Source organism: Kogia breviceps, chromosome X (genome assembly GCF_026419965.1).
Source record: "Kogia breviceps isolate mKogBre1 chromosome X, mKogBre1 haplotype 1, whole genome shotgun sequence".
Classification (NCBI taxonomy): domain Eukaryota; kingdom Metazoa; phylum Chordata; class Mammalia; order Artiodactyla; family Physeteridae; genus Kogia; species Kogia breviceps.
In genome coordinates, this window is record NC_081330.1 from 129,098,041 (window position 1) to 129,110,913 (window position 12,873).

General features: G+C 49.3%; 1 protein-coding gene across 4 annotated transcripts in view; it reads left to right on the forward strand.

Moving 5' to 3' along the window:
• ANOS1 (anosmin 1) overlaps positions 1–12,873 on the forward strand; it is a 189,807-nt gene that overhangs the window by 142,707 nt on the left and 34,227 nt on the right. For all 4 annotated transcript variants that reach the window (XM_059050123.2, XM_067023980.1, XM_067023979.1 and 1 more), the window contains exons 5-6: positions 1,551–1,735; positions 4,149–4,278. In XM_059050123.2, the coding sequence (XP_058906106.1) occupies positions 1,551–1,735; positions 4,149–4,278 (315 nt within the window). The remainder of the gene's footprint in view (positions 1–1,550; positions 1,736–4,148; positions 4,279–12,873) is intronic.

A 12,873-nucleotide genomic window follows, 5' to 3' on the forward strand; every position in this document is an offset into this window, starting at 1 on the left:
TGTATTGGGTCCTTGTCGCTGCTCACGGGCTTTCTCTAGTTGTGGCGAGCGGGGGCTACTCTTTGTTGCGGTGCGCGGGCTTCTCATTGCGGTGGCTTCTCTTGTTGCAGAGCACAGGCTCTAGACGCACGGGCTTCAGTAGTTGTGGCACGCGGGGTCAGTAATTGTGGCGCACGGGCTTAGGTGCTCCGCGGCATGTGGGATCTTCCCGGACCAGGGCTCGAACCCCTGTCCCCTGCATTGGCAGGCAGATTCCTAACCACTGCGCCACCAGGGAAGCCCTAGAAAATAGTTTATAAGAGTCAGTGAGCTTTTGAGCAGATATACATGTGCCATTTTAAAATTATCCAACTCTGTCCACCTCAGTGTTTAATGACTTTTAAATTTCCCGACACAAGATTTGGCTTTGGATTAAGATCAAAATGAAATGAGTTGAATTCAGCCACATCACTGACATGCATCAGAGCTTATATTTTGTATTTGCACATTTTCTAGTTTTCTCAGTTTAAACTTAAGAAACGGAAAAATTAATGCAGCATCCTGAACTATCCATTTCAAATGGTTCGTTGTCAGTGCTTTAGGCAAACGCTCCTTCTCAGCAGAGAATGATTTTAATGCAGCTGGTGTTCTTGGTTTGTGTGGCATCGAACACCATGATGCCATAGACCCTACCTAATTCAGTTAGTTTCACGTATCCTGTTAGTATTGTGAATTTGTTTTAAATCTCCCTTTCCATAACGGCTGCTATTTTGAACCGTGGTTCTTAAATCTTTCAGTTACCAGGCAACTTGCATGCACTGTAGGGGGAAAAAGAAATCAAAATGATGAACTACTTTCCAGTGAGGCACCTGTGAGGGACTTCTGAAGCCAGGCACACACTCATGCCAAAAGCAAACATTATAAATTCATCTTTTTCCAGTTTTAGACGGTGAGTCAGTAGGGCAGAGGCCCAGCAATCATTTGGGGAATCCACCAGACCCAGGCTTTGCGAACCATTCCTGCAAGATGTGAGCACATGAGAGGACGGGGCTTGAAAACGTTTTCCTTAAGAGGAAAACTCGCTCAGCTAGAGAGGAGAGGCAACTTGAGAAGCGTGCTGTAAGGACCCTAGGATCTATCAGCAGACACGGAGCGTGTTACGTGGGAAAAGGGACTCAAGACCCCTCATGAGTGCCGCCTCGTGTGGATTCTGGGTTGGCCTCCGGTGCTGCAGCTTTGCTGACGGGGCTGGCTTGGAAGGACACACATACAAGAACTGCTCTAGAGGTTACCTTGTTCAGAGTCTGGAATCGGTTTAGAGCCTCTGAAAAACCGAGAAAGCGAAACTGAACTGAGTGTCAGGAGATTTCAGACGCGAACGAACCCCCGATAGGGAGAAGCTGCTTTTAAGAAAGGAAATTAAAAAAAAAAAAAAAAAAAAAAAAAAAGGAAATAGAGGCTCCGTTGTCATGAGCTGAGATTTGTCTCTTCCGTCGTAGATTTTCTCCCTCGACTTTCACGGCGCTCCGAGTCCCACACAGGCTGTTTTAACCGGCGCGGTTCTGTTTCAGGCGTCCCCCTGAAGCCCAGGAAGGAGTTACGATTCACAGAACTGCAGTCCGGGCAGCTGGAGCTTAAGTGGTCCTCCAAATTCAATATTTCAATCGAGCCTGTGATCTACGTGCTACAGAGACGATGGAACTATGGCATCCATCCCAGTGAAGACGGCGCCACGCACTGGCAGACGGTAGCGCAGGTCAGTGCTGCGTACGCTTCGTGGGCTTTGGTTTCCCCTAGAGGTAGCGTCTCCTTGGCCTGCAGAGAGAAGCTTAGCTTGCCGCGCCCCGGCCCAAAGAACCTGCGCGCCGACATCCCGTGGCCCGAGGTGGCCGTGCCCTGCGTGTTGGCGGCAGACGGGATGGGCTCTGTCGGTATAACCGGCTACCACGAGGAACTTGGCTTTCCGTGCGTTCACAGCGCACGTGGAAGGGAGGCGGTTTTCTAATGAGTGTTCACGTTTATTCCGAGAAGTACGCTTCCTTGAGATAAACTTAAAACCGAGTAGAGTGAGGGAAACGCAACACCCGTAGGACTAGACAGTGTGCTCTTTGATCATCTCAACGACTTCTCCTCTGTTGCTCCTACATTTAAGCCTTTAGTCCGCGTGGGCCTTTCGTGGCGGGAGGAAGAGTCATATCGCAAAACTACTTAGTGGGAAGCGGCCAGCAGCTCATCAATCTCCCCTAAGTGCTTTCTTCTTCTTGGCCGGCTTACCAACTGGTAGGCCACCTGCATGGCAGCCCTCCTGGAGTTTATCTTCCCAGTGCTTTTCCTCCTCTGTCTTGTGGATGTGAAAAGCAAAATATTTTCTTTCCTTTTAAGAGCTGTTAAATGGACTAGCAGCTGCAAGCAGACTCCACGGATGGAGAAAAGAATAAATTCTCAATATGCAACCGCTTCATGCTTTTCAACAACTAAAATGCCCTCTCTGCGTGTAGGTCCATAGGGGAAAATTCTCTCCTGAAGGTGATCAGGTCATTTTTTTTCTCCAAGGACAAGATTCCCATGATTTTTTTTTTTCAGTAAATATAAAATAAATTTCAGTATTCAGGTGTGTAGAAGAAGAACTTGGTCCCTTTTGCAATAGTAGTATCTCAGAGAGGATACACCCTAAAATAATTTCAATACCACCCAAATCAACGAGAAATGTGATGTTAAGAGAAACATCTTAAATTAGGGGTGGGAGGAAATGGTCAGATAAGTTTAGCAATTCCATTCCATACCTATTTTGTTAAAAAGATGTGCTTTAACAGAACATAAAGATGGTCAGAATACAGCCTAAAATTACATTTGGTTTACATGGCATTCTCCCTTAAACAGTGCTGCAGTATCATTCGTAACTCTTCCAAATTATGCAATTTCCAAATATTTCCAAATTATAAATTTGAAGATTTATGAAAGTAACTGATGATAAGCCCTTGTCTTTCATATCCTCTTATTCGGAGGGAGGAAAGACCTTGCCACTCTCATTTCTGTTATTATGACTATTTTCACTAGTTAATACCACATGTAATGCCTCCTTTCTCTGTCTGCTAAACGCTGTGGCTAGCATGCTGGCTTTAGCTCCTTAATCTGAAGGCTAAAACTGGACAAATAAGTCAATGAAAACGTTGTCTCACATTCTGCCAAACGAGGTAGGAAGCCACCCTCGAGGTCATCTTCTTCCTTTGATCTCGGAAATGCTTAGCTCCTTTTGCATGTGAAAGTACACATGACCATCGTTTTCAATAAGTTATTATAAACTTTCAGTTCAGTTCTGTTTCCCACTTTTATCCACTGAGCGCCAAGCTGAGCTCAGCACTCGGCGCAGAGGAGGCACTCGGGCGTTTATCCCTCGGAGTCACGGCCAAGGTCGCCCGTCTACCGTGGGACGTTGCCGGCAGCGGGCATATACTGCCCTGAGCTCGATGAAGGGGAGGCAGTAGGAAGGGGCTCAAGTTGTTTGATATCTTGGGACGTAGCTGCAGGGACAGCAAGGCCTGTGGACGTGTCCCATTGCCCAGTTTTCCCCTCCGGACCTTTCACTGGACGAAACATACCTCCCCCTTCAGGAACACGACTCTTTGCAACTCTTCCATGATTGACTCAAATCAAACAGAAAAGTCTTGGGTTGCAATGTACTTCCAGAGTGTAAGTGTGTGGGTTCCCATACAAAACTTCCAAAATTATATTTGGCACACCAGTAGGAGGCATTTCCCGTCTATAAGCTAAAGTTGATTTCCTTTCCTCTATACTGTAATGATTACTTCCTGTATGTATTCGTTCATAAGTATAGTTTATTGATGAAATCTCTCCAATGCTGTATTTAGTCACCAGATTTTAGAACAGCCCAAGCGTTTGTCACGAGATTTTGACTTCCAGAGAGCGTTATCCCTTTGAGGTCCAATACCTGTGAACGGAATCGAGCAGCTGGAACCTTCCCTCGGAACTCCTTGCTCCCCGACGGCCCTTCCCGTACCTGAGCCGGATGGGCTGCCCTCATCCAGGCGGGGAGGGGAGGGCAAGGCTGTGTTGCGTACGGGCCGACGGGTGTGCGGGTGTCTCTGCGACAGACCTGACTGGCACGTCGGGATACAGGGGATCTCTGTGCTCTGTGACTTTCCCCTCAGACCACGGATGAGCGGGTCCAACTGCGCGACGTGCGGCCCAGCAGGTGGTACCAGTTCCGAGTGGCAGCCGTGAATGCGCACGGGACCCGAGGCTTCACCGCCCCCAGCAAACACTTCCGCTCCTCCAAAGGTCAGTGCCGCTTGCCGCGCCCCCGCGCCCGGCTCGCCGTGGGGGCGTGTCCGTCTCGCCGTGGGGGCGTGTCCGTCTCTCCGTGGGGGCGTGTCCGTCTCGCCGCCAGGCTCTTGCGTGTGGTTGGCCGACGGGCGGCTGCGCTGTGCTGAGCGAACGGGACCGCACGGGTGTGGAGGTGCCGGCGAATTTACGCTTAGGACCATCCCTGGGCTGTTTCCTCTGAGGGGCGGCAGACGATAACGTGGTGGGGTTTTCTCCGCTCCGGAGTCGTGGTTTTCCGTGCTCGGCCTGCGTGGCTCTCTCGGTCTGTTCTGAGTCGAGCACCATGCAGCGAGCTTTTGGAGAGGAAGGTTTGGTTCCTGCCACATCAGACTGTGCAGGTTTCTCGAAACCATTGCTATACTGAGTGTGAATGAATCTCTTGGGTTTCATAAGGGGCAGAATTTAAATCCCTCCCGAGTGACTTTATCATGGCTGTCGTTTTGTTCCCTTCCTACTTCAGTGCTATTTTAAAACCTCTGTGGGATCCGATGAATGCTGACTATGTTACATGTGTGGTTGGTTTAGTCTGTGAAAGTGGGAGGACAGCACCCGACTGGGTATTAACAATAGCTCCGTGTTTATTCCCCCAGCTGTGTTGAGATGGCTCTGAACTGACGATACATCTGCTTGGCTAATCGTCAGTGAGGGCCAGTTTCATGGATGGAGGTTCGTCACGTGACTCCCTTACTAATCAGCAGTTGTCCTCTTCGGGAGCTCGTTTAAGTTCAGTTCAAGCATACGTTACGGTATTCGTGAATAATGTGAGACTGGTAACATCAGTCATATGTCTTTCAAAACGGGAAGGTTTGAACTGGCTGCTATAAATTGCAGTTGCCGTTCCATTTTGGGTAAAATGTATGTTTCCGTTAGCCTGTCCGTTTCTCACCGGATAATATTGCCACACCTTTCTCTGCATAATCGTAGGTCTCAAGTGGAAGCCTTGCAACAAGATCAATTTAGTATTTGAATTCTAGGACAGTGTATGTTGTAGATTTTTAGGTCTTTCTTTTAAAAAGTCCTTTTAAGATAAAGGTGCACCGCACACACCCCCGCCGACCCCGAGGCAGATGCACTGAGCGGGTCCAGAAATGAAATAAGAAATACGGACATCAGACCTTGCTTGTCTGAGGACTGTCTCCAGGGGGTCCGCGGACGGAGAGAGGCTATGGGAATAAATCATTAACTGTGGGTTCAGAGGCAAGGATCGGGACAGGGCCCGAGAAGTCTCCACCCTGACCTTCAGATGCAGTCCAGGCGTGCCGCGGTCACAGTGCGTCCCCGTCTCCTCCCTTGCCGGCAGGATTGGGGTCTGGTGGCTCTCAGGTCGTGGCTGCATGTCCAGACATGAAGCAGAGCAGCTCCCAGCCTCTGCAGACAGAGGTGGAATCCCTTGCAGGGTCGGACGGGGCCTGGGCAGAGGTCCCGTGACAGTCCCCAGGGCCCGCCCGGTGGCTGCCACCCACTAAAGAGGCATCCGTTCTGGGGAAGGAGCAAGGCCGTGCTGTCCCAGCCCTTCCTACGTGCCTGAGGACCGTATACGTCTAGAATTAGAGCGGCGTCCGTCAAGTGTAAACAGGCTTTTGCTGGAGGAAAGTGCACCACTTCTGGGAAACCTTGCAGTCACCACTAAATTGTTCTGTTGCTTGGTTTTACAAAAATGCCCAACATTCAGCACTCCAGACTTCAGTCCTTGCGCTTCTGAAACCAAAAATATACGCCCAGAATTTATGGCAGATTCTACTGTTTTCACTGACGCTGTACCACAGAATGATGGGAATATAATAGACCCGCTAAGCAGCGGAAAGCATGGCCTCCAGGAAATGGCTAAGGATACACGTCCCGTCTACAGGGTGGTACCTCGTCTTACCTCACCTTGCTCAGTTCTCATCAAGCGTAGAAATGTGTCTTGCTGTGAAAATAATTTTTAACAGCCTTATTGAAATATAATTTACATACCATAAAAGTCACTCATCTTAAGTGTGCTAGCCAGTGATTCTTAGTATTGACCATAAAGTCGTGTAAGGATCCTTTCTACAGTGTTAGAATCCTCCAGGAGGCTCCCTGCCTTACTGGGAGAATGTTAAGGTAGAATTAAAAGTGTTTTGGGGTCTCGGTTTATCACTCACGTTTCATTCCCTTTTTTATTAAACAAGTGTTTGTTGAGCACCTGCTCTGTGTCAGGCACTGAGGAAACAAGTAAAAGACAAGACAAAAATGTCCGCTCTTGTGGAACACACACACACACACACACACACACACACACACACACACACACACACACACACACACACACACACACACACACACACACAGAGATTCACTCTAATTGGGGGCGAGAGGAAACAGTGAACAAGATTAATACATAAAATACTCTCATATACTCGGGAAGAGAGTGATAACTGACAGTGCGAAAAATAAAGACTAGACACGGGAGCTGTGGGGAAGGGGGTGTTTTTGTTTTTACAGTTCCAGGGCGGGCGGCCACAGAACAGAGGCTGTTATCAAGGAGTGAAGGGCTGGCCTTGCAGCCTCCGAGGGCAGAGCCTTCCGGTTCCGGGGGTGGAGCCTGAGGGTGGAGCCGAGAAGGGCGCAGACGGACAGGCAGGAGGGGCCGGGCGTGCCGGGTCTCCAGGGTCGCGGTGCGGAGCGCCTGCCCGGAGGTGGTGGCCGTGACCGCGCTGAGGGACGGGAGCCAGGCGGGAAGGTGAGCGCACGGTATGTTGTCGTTTATACGCGGATCTAAAAAGTACAGCGAACCGGCGGTGCGACAGCGGTAACGAAAGGTGACGGTAACTTGGACGGAGGCCGAAGTCAGCTGGCCGGGGAGCGCGTGTGGAACGATTTGCCCGTGGCCTGTAGGAAGTGACTCCAGGGTCTTGGGTCAGGAACTGCTGAGAGATTGGTGCTGCCAGTGGCCTAAACAGAGGTGACGGAGACAAGAGGGTGTTTCGGGGGAAGGCTCTCTTCTTCCTTTGGGGTTGCGCGTGTTTCCAGAAGGGGAGTAAGCCTGGCCCAGCCGGTATGGCTGCTGTGTTTTAGGGCCTCTCCTGCACGCGGGCTTTGCAGAGGGGTGGACGTACGCAGGTGAAGGACCCTGGACGTGCTGGAAACACGAGTAATCGAAGGAGAAGCTGAAGACACAAAAATAACTTTGTTTTCTGCCTTAAAATTTTCCCGGCGGGGCAGGGAGGATCTTACTGGGGTAGCGGAATCCTTCTAAAATGGATGGTGGCTGCGGTCACACAACTTAGTAAACACTAGAAATCACTGCTCGCGCACTGGCGTGAACCGTATGGCATGTAAATGACAGTTCAATAAGATTGCTACATTTTTCCCCCCAGGGAGCCCTTTTGTGTGTTTGCAAACGCAGCGGGGTAAGATGGGGAGGGACGAGGTGGGCCGTCCCGGCAGTGTCTCCAGCCGCCAAGCGGGTCTGTGGTCCCCTCGCCCCCGGCCCCGTCCTGTGATGCCACCATAGGATCTGTGCGGACCACCGCCCACACGTTTTTGGTTTGCAGAGCACAGGACTGAAGCCTGGAACGCCCCTCACCTTGGGGCGCGCGGAAGGACGGATGTGCCGTGTGGTTTGTAAGAGGAGACAGCGCCCCACCTTAACGGCCACGGCGGCGCTTCCAAAAACGGTGCGTTTCCATTTAACTAAAAGCCCGCTTCTGCCCGCCGTGCTCCAGAACCAACGGACGCTGTACCAGCTGTCCGTCTTCTAGTGGTTTAGAATTACTTGAAGAAAGAAGTGGTGCTTCCAAAATAATTGTCTGTGCAAAGGGTAGGCGATTTTCTAGTGCATTTGAATTTGGCTCTGGGACCAGACTTGATCATTTAAGGCTGGGTCAAGGGAAGGGGCAAGGATCTTTTCCATCTTCCGTGAACACCTCTGAAAATAAAAGCAAAATTAAATAGGACGATAAAAAAAAAAAAAAAACTTGGTAAGATGGGCGTCATTTAGTTTAGGCCTGCTGCCTGGTATTCATCCTGATTCTCACAGAAAAGCCAAGCTTGTCTTTCTCTTCTTTAGGGTTACTTTTAAATACAAAACTACTAGTCTGTGGTCCGCCCGGATACATCGGTTACTCAGTCCATTTCCCTCTCACTCCTTTATCTCCCTATAACTTACGCCTAACCCCTTAGAATACCTATTCTCTATAGGAAAATTCTGAGTTGTGCATAGATTGGTAGGTCAGTTTCAGGCTTTTTCTTTTCCAGGTGAATACCATTTCTGGATATTTTTATTGCTAACCCCTGCCAACCCCCGCCCCTCCCAAGGTTGAGGTGATTTCTGTATTTACTTGTTTAAATGCTCTATACTGTCTTTCTCCCTGGTACCTGAGAAGGGAAGTTGGCTACAACCTTAAAAACTAAAATTACAGATAATTTAATAGACGAATGTATGACGTCCCTTTCTACTTTTTGTCTCTTGATGGAGAAAATGGAAATGGTGACCCCTCCGCATGCTGAGTTGCCTTCCTAGGCTGCTCCTGGGATGAAGTGCTCGCTTTTCTGGGCGCCAAGCCTGCCGGGCCCGAGGGTCTTGGGAACTTTTCCGTCCCGTGGCGTGGGGAGTGAACCCTGGGACGCATCGGGAGGCAGGTGTAGATACGTGTGGAACCACAGGGGCGTTTGCACGTGGGACTCCTGACGCGGGAGGTGACCTGCCGGGGACACGCTCCGCAGACGCCCACGCGCGTTGAGGCTCCGCGTGGAGGCGGCTTGCAGAGGAGCGGATCCCGGGCGCTGGGCGGGCAGGGGCGCGGGTGAGCGGGGAGGGAGGGCGGAGCAGCAAGGTGCGCTCTCACGCTGGTTACCGCTGTGGGCGGCCCTTCGCCCTCTGGGGAGCTGGGGCGTCGCAGGCGGGCCGCTCCCGGGCGTCTGTGTCCCGCCCACGCGCACGGAGCCTGCTCTGGGTGCAGACAGAGGCGCGGGCGTTTCCAAGCTGAGCGGACGTGCCCTGAAACAGCACAGGACACGGGGGCCAGGGGTGGCACCCCGAGCGCGTCTGCTGTCTACCTCTTGGTTTGCTCAATAGCTACAAGATTCCCGTTACAGACGTGTCTAAGGTATTTTGAATTTTGGTTTAAAACAAAGACATGAAGAGTTTGATGGACGCAATTCGGCGAGATCGTGAAAGGAGCCCCCGTGTTCCCGAATGTGGGACAGACGTAATAGTCAGTGGAGACAGACAGGCCTTTGCAGGCTTTGCTTTCTTCCCTCCCCGGTCTGCCGTCGCCCTTCCCCACATCAGGTCCGTTGCACGCTGCCCTCCGCTTCTTGGATGAAGGAGGCCCTGACTGCTGACCCGCAGAGCGCCCCAAAGTGGCAGGCGTCCATCTGGAGGGACGCCCTTGCCGGCAGAAAACATACTTCCGTATACACCGGTCTTTAGCATCTTCTCGATCGTGTTGGTGTTTCTGGACAGGGCAAAAAAACATATACTGCGTGCTTGGCATTGGAAATATACGTTACCAGTACCACTTCCTGTTACAAGTGACTGCTTACAAGTTGACTGAATGTGGGAAATAAAGTACGACAGAGACTTCTATGTGTCGACGCCAGCAGTGAAAGCAGGAAGACGGACAGTTTCGTGCATTATATTAAGCAAAACCCACATTCATTTTTCTGCGTGTTGCCAGAAGCAGGCAAACATTTCTTTGGATGTTTGAGATTAGTCAGTATCCATTTAACACTGAATTAATGTGCTTTTAAGAGACCTTATAAAGAAAAATTTTAAAAATCCAACCTCCGTTGTCATTAACCTAATACGTCCTCAGATGTACATAATACAGTTACGATATCCACTTCCTTCCAAATTCAGAGTTTTCCATCCACCTTTCCCCCCTTACGTCCCCCTGTGTACAGGATACATTAAAAAGGAGAAGAAAAGCAGACATTGTTTTCACAGCGTACAAGTATCACACGGGATGTTATTCCACGCACACATTACAGAGTTAGGAAAGCGAGAACAGACTCCACTGTGGTCATAAAGTTCCCTGTTGCTCCACGGGGACCCATGACTTTCTACGCAGCTGCTCTGTGTGCCGTTTCCACTGGACAACGCTGTGCTGGGCGTACGTCCTGGAACTATTTAATAGCTGGAAATTCGCCGGCCGTGCAGCTTCTCCCGCGTCCCTGAGTTGTTGTGTGTCTAGATACTGCAGGGGGGTTTCTTTTCTTTTCTCTTCTCTTCTTTTCTTTTCTTCTTTTTCTTTCTTTCCTTCCTCCCTTCCTTCTTTCCTGTGTTTCTTTCTTTCTTTTCTTTTTTTCTTTTACTTTTGTTTTGTTTTGTTTTGTTAATGAGGAAAGCAAAATTATTCCAACTGCTGTGTCTGGAAAGAAAAAACAGTTTAAATATCAGAACTAACCTACTAATTAGGTGGAGAACGTGTGACTGGCTATATCATTGCTTTAAAAATCTAACTGCCTTTGATCACCGCCCCACACCTACGAGGCAGTCCTCTGATGCATTTCAAATGGGAGGGTCTGTTCCCTGGACATCCTTTGGGGAAATCAAATAAGTAAGAAAATTAACATGCATGCTCTTAAAGCATATCTTGTTCCCCTCTCTGCGTCTATGTATATATACGTATATATATTTGTGCATGATTGTGTATTTATAAAGGTCTCTCTTTTTTTGACTGAAGTAGAGTTGATTTACAATACTGTGTTAGTTTCCGGGGTACAGCAAAGTGATTCAGTTGTAAGTATATATATTTCCAGACTATTTTCTATTGTAGGTCATTACATCAGCTCCCTGTGCTGCACAGTAGGTCCTGCTGTTTATTTTATGTATAGTAGTGTGTATCTGCTAGTCCCAAACTCCTGACTTATCCCTCCCCGCCTTTCCCCTTTGGTACCCGTAAGTTTGTTTTCTGTCTGTGAGTCTGTCTCTGTTTTGTGGATGGACTCATTTGTGCCACGTTTTCGAGTCCACGTGTAAGTGGTATCATACGATGCCTGCCTTCCTCTGTCTGACTCACTTCACTGAGTATGACCGTCGAAAGGTCTCTCTCTTCACTGCCATTTGCACCCCGCTCTGCTGTCGCGCTCACACGCGCGGCTGAGTCTCCGTGTTTAACCAACAGGATCGTCTGGACGCGTGGAGACGCCTGCCTCACAGTAAGTGATGGGCTTTCTCCCGGGACGGCAGGAAGGGCTCCTTTCCCACGAGAGTGCACATCAGTGTGATAATAGGCCTGCCTTTCTCCAGGGGTGACAAGTGATTTCATTTGGCACTTTACCCATCGTAGGGCGTAAAGCTGTTCCACCGTGCCTGTTACTTTGTCACAAAAGGTCCAGAGATGAAACCGTAAATCTGTCTGCTGAAACCCAAAGGTTCCATCTTCCTTTGCCAAAAGCACTACATATGATCGTTAATAAAGGGAACTATTTTTCTCCAAGGGTGAAGTTGGTTATTCCTGCTAAACATTGACTATATTTTGCCCTGGAAATCATGCAAACTGTAAAAGGAGCGAATACGGGCTTCCTATTACGTTTATCTTTGAAAGTGTACTTGCTGTCCGCTTTGTGAGTTGTGTTTCTGCTGATAATTGGGAAGGTCGCAAAGAGGGAGTGGACGGAGCAGAAAGAGGAGTGAGATGGGGGAGAAATGCTCTCATTTAAGCTTCAGAGGGCGGGGTCAGGGGAGCTCTGGTCTTGTGACGTGTGCCTCCGACCTTCTCCCCCTACACTCTTGAACCAGTGAATTAAAACTCTCTGATCCTCGGTTTCCTCATCTGCAAAATGGGAACAAAACGCCAACATTAAAAAAACAAAGTACAACCATATGCGTATAGAATTGGAAATAAGCTGTGCTTATGTCCAGTTCCAAGAGACTAAATGGTGTCATTGCTTTGGAAAGACTCTAGCTCAGGGGTTGACAGTCCATGGCCTGTGGTCCATATCTGGCCTGCCGCCTGTTTCTGCAGATAGCGTTTCAGTGGCACAGAGCCGTGCTCATTTGTTTCCATATTGTCTGCAGCTCCTTTCAAGCTACAACAGCAGAGTGGATTAGTTGCAACAGAGACTGGGCTGCAAAGCCTTGATATTCACTGTCTGCCCCTTTACAGAAAAAGGCTTTCAATCCCTGTGCTAGACGATAAGGGGCACTTTCCCCGGCAAAGGGCTCCACACGCTGGCTTTCTGCAGAGACAGCGGCCCATCGTTATGATGACGATGATGATGGTGGCGATGACACGTAACAGATGTAGAGATGTGGCCTCAAACCCCTCCTTCTCCCCTCATTGTTACTCTCACGCCTGGTTCCGCCACCAGTTATGTGAGTGGCCTCGGGCAGGTCACTTTACCTATCCAACCCTTAAGATCCTTACCAGTGTTTTTTTTTTTTTTAATTTAAAAAAAGGTCATATAAATAAATTATAAAATCCCTTAGGGCTTTATCATAATGTGGAGTTGCTATATGCATATAATTTTTCCCACAAGCTTCCAACTGCATTTCAATGTTTTAATAGAGTTAAAACATTATGCACTGAGCCTGCACTCCGCAACGGGAGAGGCCGCGACAGTGAGAGGCCCGCGTGC